Here is a 21559-nt window from a genome sequence, read left to right on the forward strand (position 1 = left end):
TTGCTTTTTTTCTTTTGCTTTGGGGTTTCTTTCTCTTGATGCATGCTTTTCTGCTTTGATCAATAACTTTTACCAAATAGTCTTCTAATTTTGGTTGAGAAAGTATCTTATCGTGATATTCTACTTTTATAGGAACAAGATAGACAAAGTTGGAAGAACTCTTCAATAGTGACTTTTATTCAAGGAAGTGAGGCAAGGCGAAAAGAATTCGCAGCCCTCCAAAAATTTTTGGAGTCCCAGGACTCGAGATCAAATCAAATCAAATCAAATGTAAACAAACAAAGTAGCGGTCATGCAAACGAATGCTATGGAGGGATTTCAAAAATGAAATAAGGAAAAATCACTGTGGAAAAACAAAAATTTATTTTAGAAGTATGGGTGTACATACACAGAAAATATTTAAAATAATCCCGATATGTTTGCACTGGTTAAAAGTTCATCGACTGCCTTATTCAACTGACTATAAAATATCCTTACATTTGCCTCGAACTGATTTCCCGCATAAAGTCAGTGCTCACAATCGTCGGCACCATGATCGTATGATCGAAACAGTAATTATTTTATTTGATGTTACTTTTCATTGCTTTATTTTTTATATTTTTTTGAATTTCAATTTTTTATTTTGTGGTACTTGCTCCGTTCGAGACATGCCACTATTGTCATGTTTTAACAATATTGTTTATTTCTTATTCCTTTTTAATAAAAATATTGTCTGTTTTAAAAGACTAAGTTTTATGACTGCTTAATAGCTCTCGTATTTTCAATAAAAACATGTAAATACTTAATATGAAAATTGTTACAGGTATCAAAAATTATTGTGCGTTATTAATAAGTAGTAATGTTAAACTTTAGAAAGGGATGTTAAAGAATTTAAGTCTAATTTACTGGCTGATCCATTAATCCTTTTCATGCTTAGTATTACATTGTTACTTTATTTAAAATTTTCAGAGTTTTTCTTTTATTATGTATCAGGTAAAAACTTTTGGTTTGATTTTCTCCTTCCTCTTATTTTATTAATTCTTTTAATGTTTGTTTACAACTTTTTAATTCTCTTGTTTTAAATTTATTCCTAGAAAGCTGGATTTGAGACACTATATGCTTGGCAAAGAGAGCACGGACCAAAAAAGGAGTTTATTTTACATGATGGTCCACCATATGCAAATGGTGACGTTCATCTTGGACATGCAGTTAACAAAGTACTTATTTTTTCTCTCTTTTAACTGTATAATACAAGAATACTGGTTTGATGTATCCATCTCTTAGTGACTTTTTACTACTTGAGTCAAAAAAAAAAAAAAAAAAAACACACACACACGCACAATTGGTTTATAAATGTTAATAGGTGAGCCATTCCATTTCAGATCAGGCAGGGTCTGTCACATGACCATCACCGATTTTTTTGAAAAAATTACAGTAGTTACAACTATGCGACATATGAAATATCCCAAAAGGATTTTGCAAGAAAAATTTTTTTTCTTCAGTTACAGCCTATTAAAATTCTGCACAAAATCCGCCATTTTGGAAAAAAACGGCAAAACACTCCATTTGAAATGGACACTATTTCAAAAGTATTTAACCTATTCGAATAATTCTTTTTTCTAAAAATAAATAAGGACCCATATATCCTCTAGACATCATTTTTGAAAGTTTAGTTAGATTTTTTAATAAAGAAAAAAATTCATTTTTGCCGCGAAAAAACTGCATTTTTACCGATTTCATGATTTTTTTTCTCCATGAAAAAAATGTTTTTTTTACTAAACGGAGATGGCAGTCTAAAGCCGTTATATGATAGTTTCATAATATATTTTATTAGAATCCTTGGATGCATACAGCCTCGGAAATAAAATTTGAAATTTTGAAAATTTTCAAAAATTAGCGATTTTTGAAGTGATTTTACTCAAAAAACCCATTTTTTAAAAATCTAAAAATTGGCTCACTTGAACCCCATATAATGCTTAACAAGTGGATAGACACCGCATCCAGTATTTTTTCCCATAAAATGTTTTATGATTTTTTTAAAGTGACCTTATCGCCCATGGCATGCATGTAAAATAAAAATTTCTAATAATTTCAGTCACTGAAAATCTGATCATATTAATGAATTAATGCCTAATAGCTACAATGATGGTGCACTTTATCAGCAACAAATAAAATTTTACTGACTTTTAATAATATAGCAATATCAAACCGCTTTTGATGACCCAGTCAATTCGTCTTTTTGTAAGACTCTGTGTGTAGCCTTTAGATAGAAGAGCCTTTGGTGATTATATTAATGACTAATTCAGTGGCTCCCAAAAGCGTTCGTACACCTTGAAATTTTGTAGTAAAACCAAAATAACGCAAAACTGAATTCGAATATGAAGTCCAATTTTTTTTCACATCATTCCTATGCCATTCTGAATAAAACCCAGCAGTTTTTTTCAAAATATCTGATTACCCAGTCAATTCGCCTTTTTGTATTTCGTTATATAAATATATTTTTCTGTTGATCAGCGCCTAATTGTTATGGGAGCTGAGCTCCCATACTTCCTTATTTGTTTAACTCGAATTTTTGTATTTTTGACCGAATTCAGGCCACTTAAGCATTAAAACAAGTTCTGAAGACTATAGGGATCCTGCACTTCTTTTGTTAGAAATTGGATCCCTGGCTATAATAGTCACCTTTAGTGAGATCTGTTTGGTTACCTCAACTTACAACCATGTTCAATTGATTACTTCTCTCATAAAACAGGTGCGGGCTTTTTAAATTCTTAAACTACAAGTGAGTTTTACGGTTTGAATTTAGTATAAATATTCTTACGTATAAAAGTAATCATACGAGGTAGGATCCAAAAATTATGTGACAACATTCGCCAATGACAACCAAAGCACGAAATTAAAATTAATCGTTTTAAATGCATTGTATTGTTCTTCCCTTTGATGATTTCCCCTGTCGTGTAATTGAGTTGAAGAGAATGACTATTGAAAGAGAAAAAATATGATTTGTTGCTGCATATGAAAGTAACGGTGAATGCATAGCTTTGGAGATGAAATAAACTAATATTTATTTTTAAAAAAAGGAAAGATTTTAACTGTTACTGATAAAGTACATCATTATCATAGCTAGTCATTAATATAATCACCAAAGGCTCTTCTACCTATAAACTACACACAGAGTCTTACGAAAAGACGAAGTGACTGGATCATCAAAAGCAGTTTGTTACTGATATATTATTAAAAGTCAGTAAGATTTTAGTTGTTCCTGATAAAGTGCACCATTTTTGTAGCTATTAGGCATTAATATAATCAGATTTTCAGTGACTGAAATTATTAGACATTTTTATTTTACATGCATGCCATGGGCGATAAGGTCACTTTCAAAAAATCATAAAACATTTTATGGGAAAAAATACCGGATGCGGTGTCTATCCACTAGTTAAGCATTATATGGGGTACAAATGAGCAAATTTTTAGATTTTTAAAAAATGGGTTTTTTGAGTAAAATCACTTCAAAAATCGCTAATTTTTGAAAATTTTCAAAATTTCTAATTTTATTTACGAGGCTGTATGCACTCAAGGATTCTAATAAAATATGTTATGAAACTATCATATAAGGGCTTTAGACTGCCATCTCCGTTTAGTAAAAAAAATTTTTTTTCATGGAGGAAAAAAATCATAAAATTGGTAAAAATGCAGTTTTTTGGCGGCAAAAATGAATTTTTTTCTTTATCAAAAAACCTAACTAAACTTTCAAAAACGATGTCTAGAGGATATATGGGTCCTTATTTATTTTTAGAAAAAAGAATTATTCGAATAGGTTAAATACTTTTGAAATAGTGTCCATTTCAAATGGAGTGTTTTGCCGGTTTTTTCCAAAATGGCGGATTTTGTGCAGAATTTTAATAGGCTGTAACTGAAGAAAAAAAATTTTTCTTGCAAAATCCTTTTGGGATAGTTCATATGTACCTTAGTTGTAACTACTGTATTTTTTTCAAAAAAATCGGTGATGGTCATATGACACTTTTCATACCTGCCTGCCTTATTTGAAATGGAATGACTCAGGTAATTAATTTATTATTTACTCTCCTTAAAAAGTTTCATTATGTACTATCATAGTATGTTGGTTTTGGAAATTTGCTAAATTAAAGTATATATAAAGTTGGTAGTCTTTGTAGCTTTAATGTGAAATCGAGATTTATTTATACAGTCCACCCTGTCTATCTACTAATTATAATGATCACTGATAGCAAGTTTATGCATACCTTAAGGATGATAATTATCTTTCAATGATTGTCATTCAAAAATGTTGAGATTTTACTTTTTCCTCAAACTGAAATGATTTGAATATTAGAAGACCATGAACAGAGACACAACAAAAAAACTTCTCTGACCCAAAGTAAAACTCATGAAGCTTTTCGTCTGTTCCACACTGCCCCTTTGATGAGCTACTTAGTGGACTGAATCCCTAAAAAATTTACTCCTTGAACATATAAGGCAGTGAGAAGCAAAGGAATGTAAGTGTACTTCATGAAGTTTTGGGTAAAACGCTTTTAAAGTTCAGATCGTAGGTAGGCTTTCATTGAGATTTTTTTCTAAATCTTGTTGCTTTGCACAACCTACTAGAGCTACTAGTACTATCTTTTGCCCTAAAACGGAGACGAGGTTCTCCTAACATTTGCACTAGTTTTCTCAAAATTTTTAGTTTTGGCACTTACATCCCTTTGCTTCTCACTGCCTCATATGAATTTCTCTGAGTTTCACAAAGCTTGAAGGATTATACAATTATTACTAATATTAGAATAAAAGTTTTTGTCTCTAAGTTGTACTATTGATGAAGGTAGCTGTGTATCAAATTCAAAACAGACAGTATAAGTCAGAATACCTCAATGGGTCAGGAACCCATTGAGATATATGGGCTTTCGTAAAAATTCATTCAAGATAAAAATGAGGGGAACATTGAATTTATGCTTTAAGTGCAGGAAAATAAAAAGATTTTGATATAGTGGGGTTTTTGAGATAGCAGATTCAAGATGAACAGGTTCGACTGTAGTGGGATCTCTTGCTCACCAAATATCAAGCTATTGTATCCCATGAAATTGTATATTGAACAAAGTTTTTTAATTTTCAAATTATTGCAATTAATCTTATAAGTATTTTTTGTTTTACTTGTAAATTGAATTCCATTTCCACAGATTTTGAAAGACATAACCGTCAGAAATAAGGTATTGAGTGGTTACAAAGTACATTTTGTTCCTGGTTGGGATTGCCATGGACTTCCTATTGAATTGAAAGCATTAAAAGGGAACCAGAAGTCTGAGACTACTGAGCATCAACTTGCTATTCGTAAAAAAGGTACCATTGATTGTTTTAGGAATTTTATTTTGAAGTGTCCACATTTCAGTGTTTTAGTACTACAATAGAACAAAATTTATTCTAGTAAAATTGAACTGTATAGTAGAAACATATTTGTATAATACACTAACTGTAATTTAATCCAATCAATAGTTTTTCTTAATTGCATATTTGTTGACAGTTTCTACATTGCATAAAAAACCTTAAAAGTGTTCAGTTGTCAATCATCATTTCGTTTTTCTTTTATTCTTCTGTAACACAATGCATGAGGATAAAAACCAAGCAAAATTTTTAATGATAACCTAATGCCTAAAACATTGTTCTGAAAGTTTATTTTTGCATTAGGGAGACAAAGATTGTTTGGTTATACTAGGTTTCATGATTGCCATAGCATGATTTAAACAAGAAATAAATAAAATTAAATCATCATTGAAAATTTTTTCTTCTAGGATTCTATAAATTTTGAGATAGATAAGTTTAATTGTGTATATACATTGGAACCTCGATAACTTGACACGACCAAGGTAACATAAAAACATGTCAACTTAAGCGGATGTCAACTTACTGAGGTTCCATAATTTCAAGAGAGTTTCTAGAGAGTACAAACTTAATCAGGTCCGGATTTAGGAGAGGACAGGCGGGGCTACTGCCCTGGGGCCTCTACAACAAAGGGGACTCCCACAATAAAATTTTTACATTACAATAAAATTCCTAACTTTCATGGGGCAAAAATATCGGATATATTCATATATATCAAAATATTCGGATATATATCAAAGTATCGGATATTTTCGAAAATGTGATGATCTTTTCGAACCCTGATTAGGGGCCTCCACTCCTTCGTTGCCCCGGGGCCTCCACACTTCCAAATCCGGCCTTGAACTTAATAATGCTTAACATTTACATTAAAAAAATTCATTCCTGTATACATGCACTTTATTTTCTTTTCATTCTCTTTTTTCAGAAAAGTACATAATAAAATCACTAATATTATTTGAATACCTCTTCTGAAATAAATCCTGAATTTTTAAAAAGAGATAAAAGCTTTTTTTGTTAGTCAGTCAGGCCTGTTAAAGATAAAAAGTCCTGCTCACACTTGTTTGAGAAACATGTAATGGTGCCTTCTTTCTCAAGAGAACTCCCCTAGGTTCATTTACTCTAGGTTCATTTACCCCTTGGGCCCTTCCTAGCCTTTTAGAATTGTACTAACAGCACAGAGTGTGTTGGGGACTCCCCTGGATAAAAGAGGGAATTCTCTAAAAGAGCTTTCGAGAAAGAATTTTGACTGACCAAGAAACACTGCATAAAATTCCAAGAAATGGTCTATATGAAAGAAAGTTGGTAGCAAAAATTGGACTTAAATAGCAATTGGATGTCAACTTATAGAGGTTCGTACAAATGAGTGTCAAGTTAGAGAGGTTTTCACCCATTAAAATTAGTGCTGGGCCGACCATGAGAAAAAATTAATGTGGAGTTACCGGGGTAATTGAGTTATCCGCATGTCGAGTTACCGAAATTTCACTGTATTTATATATATATAAATATATTTACTGCGTACTCTGATATGGTATAAAAATTTGCTTTGCTGTGCACACTTTTTGGAAATTGTTTTTATTTTTATTTATTTACTGTTTATTGTTCAATGAATTATTAGACATATAATACTCTTATTTTTATTATAATGTTATATAAATATTCTTTATGTTTTTAATTTAAATTTATGAAAATAACAAGCATTTTTTGATTGCATTTTAGCCTATGAATTTTCCCAAAAAGCTAAGAAAAAGCAGTTAATGTCATTCTTAGAATGGGGCATTTTAGCAGACTGGAAAAACCCATACATTACATGTCACCCAGATTATATTGTGCAGCAATTAAAAATGTTTCAAAATTTTTATGATCAAGTAAGTTATTCTGCAAATCATATGATTATATGGTTAAATACTCCTTTTTTTTTTCTTCTCTCTTTGTCTTCTTTATTTCAATTTACTTTTTTACTTGAAAAAACAAACTGTAATATAAGTAAGTTATAATAATGTAATTAAAAATGATTGTTGACTTTCTTGCTACTGAGTGAAATAAAGGCTCCCAGTATTTATTACATTTACTGCATTAATATTTTATGCATTATTGCATAACATATTATGCATTTTATGGGTAGAAAGATACTTATACTTGAATGCTTCAGAGTCAAGTATGCTTTTTCTTTTTCTTTAATTCAAAGTCCGCGTTCTAATTGTAACAAGCCTTTTTCTTTGATAGCACTAACTTGGAAAATTAAGGGTTTAAAATTTGGTCATACATTGACATTTTATGTGCAAGCAAAATTTTAATGAGGAGAAAAAAAGTAGGTGACTGAATATCAAAATGAGCTGTGAAAATAATTATGCATTGTATTGAAATTGTTATTGCTTTTTTTAAGAAATCCTCAGACATATAATAGCTTAAATCACTGATTGAGTAACACTCTGACATCACCAACAATGAAACTCGCGCAATAGCATGCAAGGCAGCATTATTTCATTGTTGTATCACTTGAAATTCAGTAATTTTATTTATAATTATTAGTATATAATAAAGATAAAGATAAAGAGGAAGAGAGATAAACAAATTCTTCCCCATATTATCTAATTTATATGAAAAATGAGCTTAAAATTGGAATAGAAAAAGAACAAAATCAAATTTTTGAAAAATCGCTTTGAAGTGCACACCCCCATGTTATACACTAATTCTATGCCAAATTTCGTGAAAATCGACCGAACGTTCTAGGCACTATGCACGTCACAGAGATCCTGACATACAGAGATAGATCCGGATAGAGAGATCCGGACAGAGAGATCCGGACAGAGAGACTTTCAGCTTTATTATTAGTAAAGATAAGATAATATTTCTTGGCAATGTTTAAGAAGCAGAGAAGTGCTTTGTTTTGACAAGGCAAAACTAGATTCAATAAGCATTTTTTTTTTTTCTGGTCAGACATTAATTAAAGATAACATAGTGGTCTGTTTTCCGCTCAAGGCATTACAGGAAAACAAGACACATTTTTTATTCTGCTGAGCATTTTGTATATAGTCAACTTAAACTGTTCTTATTAAATACAAAATCAAAGCTAATTATTATTAAGTTAATAAGATAACAAGTCAAATTAACTGGATATTTCTTTCCAGGGGTGGATTTACAATCTATTCGTGGTGGTTGAAAACCGTAAAAGCCGTCCCCTTCCCCAAAACTCATGAAGGGGGAAAGGAGTCAATTGTCCCTCCCCCTTTTCCTGTCTTTTAAATACTAATCTCCCCCCTATCGCCCCTCAACAACTTATCGCTCCTTGAAGTTCAAGGGGGTTGTCACCCCTAAGGTTGGAAACCACTGTTCTAAGTCATAGCAATGTATTGTCATACAGTATAGCATAGTCTATGGAAGAAAAAGGTTGGAAGTCTCATATAGAAATATAAAAATTATTAATGTTCTAAAAAGGGGGGAGGGAGGAGCTTAGGTTCAAATTAAAAAATGGGTAACCCTGTCCAACCTCGACTACACTAACTGTTGAAACTTAATTTAAAATAAATTTGTGGAATGTATTTGTTTGAAATTAGTTAGTATCAATTGCTAGTGGTTCCTTCAATTCTATATTATATTGGTTTTAGAAAATGACGGTCATGGAGGGGACAGTCGCCCCCACCGCCCCCGTAGTAAATTCGCCACTGATATTTCTTTCTCATACATATGTATTTGAGCAAGTCAAATTTTACGTTAAATCTTTCTAATAAAGAAGCAATTTTCACCCATCATACATTGACGGTGTTCTAATGGTGATTTTCTCGTGCATAATTATTATTTAATTATTTTATAAAATTTTTCTCTTTCTTTATGTTTTGTTTCTCTCTTTTAGGGGATAATTTTTCAAGATTATAAGCCTGTGTACTGGTCTCCATTTAACAGGTCAGCTTAGAGTAGAAAATGTCTTTGATTAGTTTTTATTTTCTAAATTATATTCGTTTACTAAGTTTATATTGTTCATTTCTTCAGTATCTAAGATAAATTTTCCTATTTTATAACCTCATTTCAGAACTTCTTTAGCTGAAGCAGAATTAGAATATAATCAGGCACACATAAGGTATGTAATATACTCTAAAATGCATTTTTTATTTCTAATATAATGTGAGAATTTCAACTTAAAAAAATAAGAGGAAGAAAAAAAAAGAAACATATATTTTTAAATTATAGGGCAAATATTAATGAGAAACATTTTTTGTTGATTCACTGATTGTATACACTAGTGCAAGAAGTGTCTGTAAAGAAGATTTTTACAAGAATTTTATGCACTGAACTAACAACTAATAAAATGTATCATGAAATTTATTTCATTTGATTTTTTTTTTTCTGTTCAATAAATATTTATCTTCAATAAATTGTAGATTCATCTTTTTGCAACTGCTCTCCAGCATATTTGATATTCAGAATTGATTAAACTATAAGTTATTCAGTTTTGTATTTAAAATATTGTTTTATCTTTATGGAAAAAGCATTAAAAATGCCATAAATTATTTTTGCATGAAATTTTTCAGCCCATCAATATATGTGAAATTTCTTATTGGAAAGTGTCCAGATGCAATAAAACCAAAATTAGGTATGTTAAATTTTAAATTTTGTATTTTCTTTGCTCACGCCATAACATAGACACTGGTATGACTTGGTTATTTGAAAACATGCTTGCACCATGGGGGCCCATATGCTTGATGATATGGGGCGTTGAGCCCCAAATCGGAAGACTCAAGGCCTTGAGGAGGGGGGCAAGTGAGGGCTTGAGCCTCCACTTGCCCCCTCCCCCATCATGGGCGCCCATACTAAGTGCCAAGTGGGGGCTCAATCCCCCCCCCCCCCCCAACACTGAAATTAGAGCTTTCTTGCTTTTAGTACTTTTTTCTTCGCAAAAATGTAAAAATATTTCTTTTCCAGCCATTCATGAATAAGTTTTTTAAAATGTCAAATTTTAATGACCTTATCTATACCAAAATCAGTTTCCATGGAGTAAATATCCTGCGAAACCATGGGGAAAGTGGCTGAGTGTCCATCCCCCTCTTAAAATTTTGCATGTAGGCACCCATGCCTTGCACACAACTAATCTTCTCTGTTATGTTAATTAGAATATAATACTAGTTCTTGACTTAATTAATAATGAATTTCGAAAATAATATCTATTTATGTTCTATGATATATTTTCAATAAAAGCTAACTGTTTCAATGAAATTTACATTTTTCTTTTCATTTCTGAAATTTATGTAATCTAATTTTAGATTAAAAAGAGCTTTTTCCCAAGGCTAGTAGTTAAGGAACATTTGATCAGCACCACACCAACATGCACTATTATAGAATATGCAACAGATTCTTGCTGTTACACAATTCAGGGGACTAAGAAATTTTTTCATTGGTTGAAATGGAATTTTCAATTTAAAGTGCGAAATGAAGCCAAAATAGAATGTATATTTTGTTGAAAAAAAAATGTGGTCTTGGATTTATCAATTTTGAATTCAAGAATCTGTCTGAATCTGTTTTTATATGAAAAAATGAGATACAAATTAATCGGTTTCAATATGCAAGAGCATAGGGGCTGCTTTCTCGCTAATTAAAAATTCATATGAAAGAATATTTCCAAAACATCTAAGAAACATTGGCTTTATAATATTATACTATATTATACTAAAATTTGGCTTTATTTGCAGCTTGATATTGAGGTTTAGAATTGTGTTTCTAGTACTTATTATATCTAGAGTCTTCAGCTGTTTCGAAACTCAAATTTCCAGAAATGTTGATAACATGGATGACAAAATGTCTTTGTAACTTATTTACTTTTTAGTATGCCAGTATCAAAGACCTAAATTATGCATACCTTTTTTAAATACAGAGTTCTCAACTACTTCTCTTTCCAGTAATTTTTTTTTAAATACCAAAATAATGATAGGAAGCCGTAACTTATTTTTATTAGAAATCATGTTTCCCTCAGTTTGAATCACTTTATATGATACTTCAAATCAATCAGTTAATATTATTAAGTTAGTCCTCTCAGTATATATGTGTGTTCTCATAAAGTAATCTAATTATAGACATGCATTTTTTGCCAAATAGGGACAGAGAACTTAAATTTAATGATCTGGACAACTACACCATGGACCTTACCAGCTAATCAAGCTGTATGTTATTCTGCTGATAAAAAGTAATTTATTTGTATTTTATTTCAATATTTCGATCATATTATTTTTTAAGAATTTTTTAAAAGAATATTATTGATTTATTTGTTCTTTTATCTCCCTCTAACTGTGCATTCTTGATAGTTTTTATTTCTTAATGTTTTTGGATGTAATGTGCAACAAAATCTCTGAGTTTTCAGCATTTTTAGCAGTTATATATTGTCAGAAATTATAATTCTATTTTCCTGAAAAAGAATTTAAAAAAAAAATCTATCTCTTCAGAAAAGTTTCACTATTTTTTAGCAGTTATTGCTTTTAAATCAATATGGAAATAGTTAACATTTTCTGAAGTAATACCACTCACCCGCAACATTAGTATCACATTAAAATTTTTTTTTTAAGTAATAGAAATAAATACATGAATTAAATAAAATAAAAATTAATTTAAAGTTTGAATGAAATGCTCTTTCTTACAGTACTGGTACCGAGCTAATTTAGGTAACTTGTGCATGCTAGTGTAAACAATATAATCAATATTTTGCAGTTTGTTACCGCCCTAAGCGAAGGCTAAGGCAGAAATACATAAAATACACTGCCAGCTCAGTCATTCGATCTGAGGACTGCAGTTTTGTGCTTTTTAGCACTCTCAGCCTGGAACAGGAAGGAACTGAGCTGGAGGCAGAAAACCGCATAAAGGAGCCAAGAGAGCCAAACAGAGTTAAACTGCACCATTGCTGCAGTCACTTGTCTGGTGTGCTAATTCTACATTAGTTACCATTTTGTTTGGCGCTCTTGGATCCTTTAAGAGGTTTTCTGCCTCCAGCCGAGTAACTTCCTATTCCAGGCTGATGAGTGCTAAAAAGCAAAAAACTGCAGTCCTCGGATGGAATTGACTGAGCTGGCGGTGTATTTTATGAATGTAATCAATAGTTTAGTGGGACGTAATCAACATTTCATAATTACGAAGATTTTTCAAACTTGAACTGTATACTGTTAACCAACCTGCAGTTGAGCAATCCCAGAGCTACATGTTTAATGGGATATCGCATCAAGATTTGCTAGGTGATTAATTTAGACTTCAAAATTCAACCAATAAACATAACATTATAAATATTTGCATGTGCTGTAGTACTTGAATTTAAACCAGTTAAATGCAGCATTACATAAAGCCTTGATTTTCCCCGATGCCATTTTAATCATAACTACAAAATACCCCTCAAAAAGTGATTTTTCAGTGTTTAGAATTTCGAGAAAAATCCTTACAATGAAACTATTGCACTCTCAAAAACGAAACCTTTACATATACTATTATGAAAGTTGTCGTGTGGATCACTTTTTAAACATACTTACTTTATTTTTCTTCTTTTTAAAATTTTTATTTTTCAAAACTGCGAAAACATTGTAGATTTTTCTCTGAATTCCCCAAATCTTTACCTGGTGCAAAAAATGTTTATTGTCACATGCAAAAGAAAAAAAACTTCCTCTTTTAAAATATTTTATTTTTCAAACCAAAATGTTGTAGTTTTTTTTTTTTTTTTGAGTTTCAAAGAAGTAAAAGTTAAGCTCAATATCTGAATTTCAGGACATGTCGGATTTCCGAACTTCGAATTTTGGGTCGTTTTCAGGTTTAATTTAATCAATCCTTACTTATGTTTTAAGTATCCCAATCACAGTAAAATTTTCGTATTTTAATTTATTCATAAAGAGTCTCCCTAATTTTCATCTTTCTATGTTGGCAACATTGCAATGCTGTCCTTTGAGCTATGCTTCTATTATATTGTTTCACTAGCTGAATTGCCCGACTTTGCTGCACGATCTACCTGGAAAATAAAAGTTGTGTCAAGTGATGCGTGTTCAACAATCAAGCTGGAACATAAATATCTGTAAAATGTCCCAGCATATTTTGAAAAAATAATCAAAAAGGAAATTTTTTTAATCTTTCGATTACAGGAAAATCCTCAAAACAGAAGCTAGAATTTTATTTGTTCTTATGCGAGAAAAAATGGCAACTGATTTTTCTTCTCAAAGATTTTCTTCACGGTACAAATTTAAATAAAAGCATTGTTCAACAATGGATTTCTAGTAAGTCTAGTTCTAAGACTTACCTACATAAAATTAGTTAAAAACAGTTATAATTCACATTCTAATTATCTTGAAACATTGGAACAAAGTTTATCTGGTGCAGAAAAACCATTGGTTTCTATGGATATATTATTCTAATTTTTGAGATCATTTTTACGCCCTCATATTATAGAAAAACACCATTTTCTGGTCCTATAATTAAAATTCGAGCAGTTCGGTTCTTTTTTGGAGTTTGAAACCCCCCCCCCCTCCCTACGTTCCTTCTCGGGAGTCCAAGCACATCCCTGGCCAAATTTGGTTGAAATCCGACGTAAATTGGATATGTAAAGGGAACATACATTCACACATATATACATATATATTCTCTGTTTTATTTACATAGATTTATTAACTAAAGTTGTAAATGTAGTGTTATATTTACTTTTATAAGTTATTGATTAAATGCCATAAAATTCTTTGGTTGATGATTGTAATTTATTTCCATATAAGTAAAGTTTCATGTTTTAAATTGCAGTAATATTTTAGGTACAGCATTGTTTTTTACAAAGACAGAAATGAGTTTTATTTAGTTGCATCTGACCTCATTGAAAATTTATCTGCCAGCCTAAAAATGGATCTGTCAATTTTACAGACATTTGAAGGTCAGTTAAAAAAATAAATATAAAAAGTTAATCAAATTGTAAACTTATACAGTTTTTTCGTTATTTGAATGTACAATGTTAGAAGTACATATAGCTAAATTATATTCATTTCTTCTATCAAAATTAGTAATAAATGTTAATATGTATTAAAAACAGGAGAAAATATTATGAGTTCAAATATATCAACACAAAAAGTAATGTATGAGTACAAAAAATATAAAGTGTATGATTTAAAATTTTCTGCTTATTATAATAGTAATGCTTAAAAATCTCTTTTTTTTTTAATCAACTGTTTTTAAAAAAAATGTTTTTATCCATTTTTATGTGCATGTTAAGTAAAATACTAAGTTTTCATACATTGATTCGGAATCAATTAATAAAATTTGTTGATGGAATAGAAAAATATGAAAAGAACACGATTTTGTAAGGGAAAAGTATAATTGTAACCTCTGAATACAAGAACAAAATAAGCTGAGAAAAGGGTGTGTTAAAAAGGGAAATCAGTTTAGAAGGCCAAAATTTTAGTGTTTATTGTGAATTTTTTAAACAGGAAAGAAATAATCAGAATTTCTTTCAACTTGGAAGGTATTTTATCCATCTTTTGAAGAACACCTCAAAACCCATATACAATTTTCTCTCAAAATAAGGTTCAAATATCGCACCATAAAAACGTAAATATTGCAACGCTGGTAAAATGATGGAAGTATTTTCTAATCAAGTCACTATAAAGGTTTAAGGCCAGACGCTAAGTGGCGATAATTTTAAAGATTTAAAGCTAGTAACCCTATCTGATGCGATCATATTTTCCCCCACCCCTACTATCCGTTTGCAGTTCTAAGTTCATTTCGCTGATTGTATTATTTTTTAAATTATTGCTGTTTAAAGCATGAGCGGGGAGAAAAGGGCTTATGCTGCTGCTTTTTCAGAGAAGTTTATTACAACAATAACAATGCCTCTGCAAAACAGCTACAATGAAACAAACAAGCAAAATAACAAAACTGACTTTCAGCTGTTAATTTCTTTTGAAGAAACAACAAGCATTATATTTTGGCAGTATTAGTTATTTATCATTTGCAGGTATATTACAAGAGTGCCAATTTTCTTTCTTTCTTTCTTTTTTTTTTTTTTTTTTTTTTTTGCAAAATTAGCAGTTTTTTTTTGGGGGGGGGGGCTAATCCCTCTAATTTAAGTTTAAAAAAGTTCCAAAAATTATCAGTTTAAACACATAAATATGCATTATTTTGAGTTCAGATTTGCTCTTTCAAGAAACAATTTGTGAAAGATCCGTTTTGCTTTATCATAATTTTGTGAAGTGTCTGTTTTGGTTGATCGGAATTTTGTGAAAGGTCCGTTTTGGTTGATCATATTTTTGTGAAATGTCCGTTTTGGTTGATCGGAATTTTCTGAAAACTCTGTTTTGGTAGAACATATTTTTGTAAAGGGTCCGTTAACCGACCCAAATTTCCTCTGGCCAGACCCCTGGCATAAGATATAATTTACATAAATGATATGTTATCAAAACTTTAAATTGTTGTAGTAAATTCATTTTCTCATGCATTAGAAAAAATAATTTAGATCTTTAAGAATTCTCTAACTAAAATACAGAATGGAAAATAACAATAAATTGTAAGAAAAAACAAAGAAGAATAACTACAATATTTTCTAAAGAGCATCTCTTATATGTTATTTTAAGTTAAGTTAATATTTGTGCTATTTAGGTTCTTTATTGCAAGACATTACATATTACCATCCTCTTTGCAAGACCAGAGAATGTCCAGTAATTCCTGGAGATCATGTTACTATGATGAAGGGAACTGGTCTAGTACATTGTGCTCCCAACCATGGATTTGAAGATTATACTGCTGTAAAGAAAATTAATATGCCTCTTGATGTAAGATTATTTTATGCATTATTTGTTTGTAATCTTATTTAATTGTAATTCATACTGCAAAATTTGTATCACTAAAATAAAATCATAATTTAAATATACATACTCCAGTAGGACCTCATTAATCTGACCATTAGGAGATTCAGGTCGTTCAAATTGGTAAAAGAACGAATTAAACAAAATAACCTATAAATTGAGCCAAATACGTAAACAAACTACTGAACACACTAAAAATGGTCTTTTGAATTTAAGAGAATGAAATGTATCCAGGGCTCAAAAATTATACTGCCCGACATGCCCGGGCATGCAAAAATTTCGGTCAGGCATTAGTCTTATACCCTTACACGCCCGGCCAGGCATGTAATTTTTTGATCAAATATTTGTTCCTAAAACTTTAATATTTCGTATTTTATTGAAAAATTACTGTATCCTTACTTGGAGTTCAAAATTTATTTCAAGCCTTACTGCTAAGATGGTTTGCTGTTTCCAGTTTGCATGGAAGCGATCCTTCCCGTTATATAATTTAAATTTTGTTGAATTGAACGATGGCTTATTATGTACTAATTATTCAAACTATTTTTTTTATGATTTACGTAAAAATAATTTGTCTGATAAATGCTGTACGACAAATTCAAATGCTTTTATTGATGTACAATAAGGAAAACTGGCCATGCGTCTTTCAGACAAACTTGCCCGGCAGGACATGTAAAATTTGAAAGATTTTTCTGGCCCTGAAATGTATATATTTTTTTCTAATGGCAAGATTGTAAGACAACTACAGCATACAGAAAACCCACTGGAATAAGGAAAAATACAAACATATAAAAATAATTAAGAAAAGCCGCTGTAGCAATACTCTATGAATCAAAGAAGGCTCCCGACCGTCTAGTAATATTCCACATAGTGTAAGATGTTTTGAGTTTTAAAAAAGGAACGTGTAAACCTTTGAATCTGTGAGATCAAAAACCACTTCAGTTACAAAAATTCGAAAATTCATTTTTCATGGAAATAAGCTCTGGGAGACAAGCTACGCAAAGTACCATGAACTGCAGCACTCAGGTTAGTAGTTCAAACTACAGGGCCTTTCTTTTGAGCATTTCTGGTACAGAATTAGCTACCGCTACTCAATTTTGCAATAAACTGCCATTGTCATTGTTAGCCTATACAGTAGACTCTCGTTTTACGAGGGGGTTACGTTCCACAGAAATGCTGTGTAAATAAAAAAAAATGTTTATTTACTTTTTTACAAAATTATTCATCAACAATTTAGCGTTACAAACAGTAACAGGAATCAAAAATACACAAAATATTTTAATGGAGTTAAATATGTAAGTTTAAAATCATTTCAAATACATTATCATAGTATGTGTGAAACTTAAAAACAATATATAATAAAGAATATTCTTTAAATAAGAAAATGTTCATTGTACTATACAGTCTTGAAACTTGTTTTCTTGTCGATTAGAACATGCTACCAAACCTTGAAATCTAGCATTGAGCACAGTTAGATATTTGCAGAAACAATATTTTCTTCTTCACTAGGGCTGCCAAGAGCCAAGACATGCCTCCTGTTAGTTTGGTCGCCAGGCCACCCTCTCACCATAAACATTTACACTACTCTGATTTTGAGCCAGGATCTTAGTTTTTGACTAGACTGACATGACCTCTCGTCGGCCCTGTTCTTGATACATTATTTACTGTACAATTTAAATTGACACATAGGTTACAAACCTTTCTATGGATTTGGTATGTGCATATATGCTTCATATTAAAGAGTTTTTCTTTGAAATATTGTGATGGCTGTATTTTCCTTGTTCATAAGTGCTCAAGGCTGGTTCACATTCCCCCTATAGGTGCCCATATGAGCAATTGAAGACATTTTTTTAAAGTAACATAAATTTAAAAAACTTTTAAAAAAAGTCTCAAAAAAATCCGTGATACAAAGAAAATAATATTAAATCATGGGGGGGGGGGGTCTCTGAGAAATTGAATGTGAATTAAAAATAAGTACTGTTTCCAATAGAAATTTTTCATTTTGCATTTTTTGATAATTTGTCATTTTTGAAATTTGCATACCAAAATACTAAAAAAAAGGACATTGTGAAAAGTAATTTTATTGAAATAATGACAATTTCTACCATTTCAACTTAAAAAAACTAGTATGTTGTGGCCATCACGAAACTTTCTTCTATATTTTTCTTTTTTTTTTCTGATCCCTCCCCAAGCTTGATGAGGAAGCAATGTTCCCAACAAAAACAAAATGACACATGCAAAAACTTGACTACCATCCCAATGTCTGAATTATTGCAAAAGCAAAGCAAAGAGCGAAAATTGAAAGTTATTTTAAAAGCCTTGCTTGAATTAATTACATATATTTTATTTGTTAACAAACATAAGATGGCAACAGTTAAAAATTTTAAATCATTGAGATAATATTTCCGATCATTTCCATTCAATTAAAATCACGAGAAATACGCAGACGACAATCTATTACGATTTATCTTTCTTATTGTTGCATTAATAAAGCTATTTTTATTCAAAAAAAAAAAAAAAATCAACACCTCTTGGAGCGATTGGCGTCAAAATTGAACCAAAGCCTGTTTACGTATGGATTCACATATATTCCAAATTTCAACCAGAACGTAGCATTACTTCTTGAGATAGGGCACTCAAAATGGAAAAAAAGAACGGGCGATTGCGCTACCCCCTTTTTAGCTGTTGACACCAAAATAAAATCAGCTCTTATACCCACTAAGGACTACTTGCCGATAAATTTTTCTTTCATTCTGTTCATTATTTCTTCAGATACAGCAGTCACAATTGACGACAAAAAATGTTCTATAGCTCAACCCCCGTTTGAGTTATTGACACCAAAATTGAATCAGCACCTGTTCCTGTTAATGGCAACATATGGACCAAATTTTGTCTGATTCCGCCAGTTACTTCCTGAGGAATAGCAAGCACGCGTAACTCAAAGAACGTCCCATTGCTCCACCCCCCTTGGAGGAATTCGCGCCAAAAACCAATGGGCACAAGTTCACATAGGGGCACATATGTGTACCAAATTTCGTTCGATTTCATGCGGTAGTTTTTGCTGTAGAGCGGCCACAAAAAACTGGTCACACACAGACGTGACACACACACATACACACACACATACATACACACACATACATACACACACACAGACAGACAGACATTTTCCAAAAATGGTCGAAATGGACTCAGCACACCTCAAAACGTTCGAATCCGTCAAAATTCGAAATTCGAAAATTTGCACGAATCCAATACTTTCTTCTATATATTAGATATAGAAGAAAGTAATAAAAAAGATCATAATCATTTCAAGAAGCAGATATTCATGTTCATGCTGAAGTATGAACTGTATATTGTTAAATTACTCATTAAGTCTGTACATTTTTCATATTTGATAATTCTCATTTTAATAGTTTGAGGAAATTTTTGAATTTGTTTCTTTGTTAAACCTGCAAGCATATAAAATACTAAAAAATTTAGTCATTAAAACATAAAACATATTTTGTTTGTATTTAAAAAAATATATATGATTATTTTTTAACTTTACTTCAACAAATAGCTTTAATTTAGAGGATCTTTTTATTCAGTGCATGAAATGCATGCATATGAAATTTTAATAAATGGCAATAACACTTATATATTTGGTATGGTTATAGTTGTTATTTGTTTGCTTAAATAACATTAAGTGTGTGAAAATTTAATAGTAAAGTAGAATCCCGATTATCCGGCCCGCGACTATCCAGACTCTGTACTATCTGGCTTAGTAAAGAATGTTTGAAATCAGTCATTTGTAAATCTGGTCGTGAAAGGGCATGGGAAAAATGAAGAATACTAAATTTTTTTTTCATTTTCTACCCCCTGCCTGCAATCTCCATGCATTCTGATCCCCCAATAACAGAGGTGGCACATTAGTTAGAAGCTGTCTCGTGGTCACTTTATTATTAAATAAAACAGTAAGTACTGTTTCTGCTTTTGTTTTTTATCTAAAATATGTAATTGCATGTGTTTTGAATTAAGTAGTTAATGGAGTTAGAAGATGGAACTCCGTCCTATCTGGATTTTTTGTTATCTGGACTGCCAATCCGCCACATTAGTCCGGATAGTCTGGAGTCTAGCGTATTACATTTTAATGACTAGTATTAGAAAAACATAAATACATAAATAAACAAATTTTGTTTTCATTCTTTTAGATATGCCTAGTAGATGAAAATGGCTGTTTCACCTGTGATGCTGGTGAAATTTTAAAAGGAAAGTTTGTCTTAGAATCAGGATCTCAAACCATTATTGAATCTTTAAAGCAAGATATTATTCTCAAAGAAGATTTCACTCACAGTTATCCATATGATTGGAGGAGTAAAACACCAGTTATTATAAGAAGTAGCAATCAATGGTTTGTTGATGTGCAACAAATTAAAGAGCAAGCCAAGGTATACTTATGTATAAAAATGCACTTGAACCTCGTTAAGTGAAATTGCTTAATGTGAAACATTGCGAAACATTACATACTTGTTTAGTTCCCTGTATTTAATAATTTACAGGATAAAATGAAATCAGGGTGACATTAAACAATTGTTGTGGTGTCTTGCAAATTTCTCATTAACTAGAAAGTCGCCGTCATGCTATGACGGGTAAAAATTTGCTTCTGTATACATTTGAATGCAGCAATTGCCTATTTGGTGATATTTTGGTAGTTTAAGTTAAATTTGGTAGTTTAATCCTAGCTCCAGTGGATTAAACATTAACTCCAGCATATAGCAGTCATTGTTAACCATTTTTACTTTTCCTTATTCTCCTAAAATGACAGTCTTACCAGCAAAACAGTCAAGTGACCGAATCGAGTTCAGCCTTGTCATGATAAAGCATTTCCCTGCATGTTGAAACATTACCAAAACATATTATCAAATTATCATGCTGTGGCGCGAGTTTCATTGTTGAAACAGGCAAGTTACTTTATCATCGGCTATTATTATATGAGAATGAGGTTCAACTGCAATTATATTTAGCCTTCCTAGTAATCCCTCCTTTTTAAAATACATGAATTTACAGCATTTATGAAAGCTTTTCTAAGATTTTATTGCCTATTTGGAAGATTTGCAATCAGTGGGATTATATTCGAAGAAACTAAGTAGATTTTTACCAAGTTAAATTTTACAATATTTTCTTGCAACATATTTTTTTTTAATTTTTTTAGCACAGTTGAACATTTGTTCTTTCCAAAAAAAGTTAATATTTACTTACAGGTATGTTACTCTTTAATTTCTAAAGGGGGAAAAAATAAAATTTGGTAAAAGGAACCAAAAACATGTTCTCCTCTATTTGTTGTTTACTTATTCACTTTAGAGGCCCTGAGAAAAGTTCCAGGACCTTAATAGGCTTTATTGTAAAACTAGGAGCAT

The 21559-nt window shown here is 31.1% G+C and overlaps 1 protein-coding gene across 1 annotated transcript in view; it reads left to right on the forward strand.

Moving 5' to 3' along the window:
- The first annotated feature begins 272 nt into the window (after window positions 1–272).
- LOC129221046 (isoleucine--tRNA ligase, mitochondrial-like) overlaps window positions 273–21559 on the forward strand; it is a 31362-nt gene continuing 10075 nt past the window's right edge. The window contains exons 1-10 of the mRNA XM_054855482.1: window positions 273–551; window positions 1074–1196; window positions 5172–5331; window positions 7087–7235; window positions 9221–9270; window positions 9897–9958; window positions 11455–11542; window positions 14124–14239; window positions 15958–16130; window positions 20354–20590. Of these exons, the coding sequence (XP_054711457.1) occupies window positions 303–551; window positions 1074–1196; window positions 5172–5331; window positions 7087–7235; window positions 9221–9270; window positions 9897–9958; window positions 11455–11542; window positions 14124–14239; window positions 15958–16130; window positions 20354–20590 (1407 nt within the window). The 5' untranslated portion in view covers window positions 273–302. The remainder of the gene's footprint in view (window positions 552–1073; window positions 1197–5171; window positions 5332–7086; window positions 7236–9220; window positions 9271–9896; window positions 9959–11454; window positions 11543–14123; window positions 14240–15957; window positions 16131–20353; window positions 20591–21559) is intronic.

The sequence above is a fragment of the Uloborus diversus genome, chromosome 4 (assembly GCF_026930045.1).
Source record: "Uloborus diversus isolate 005 chromosome 4, Udiv.v.3.1, whole genome shotgun sequence".
Lineage (NCBI taxonomy): Eukaryota > Metazoa > Arthropoda > Arachnida > Araneae > Uloboridae > Uloborus > Uloborus diversus.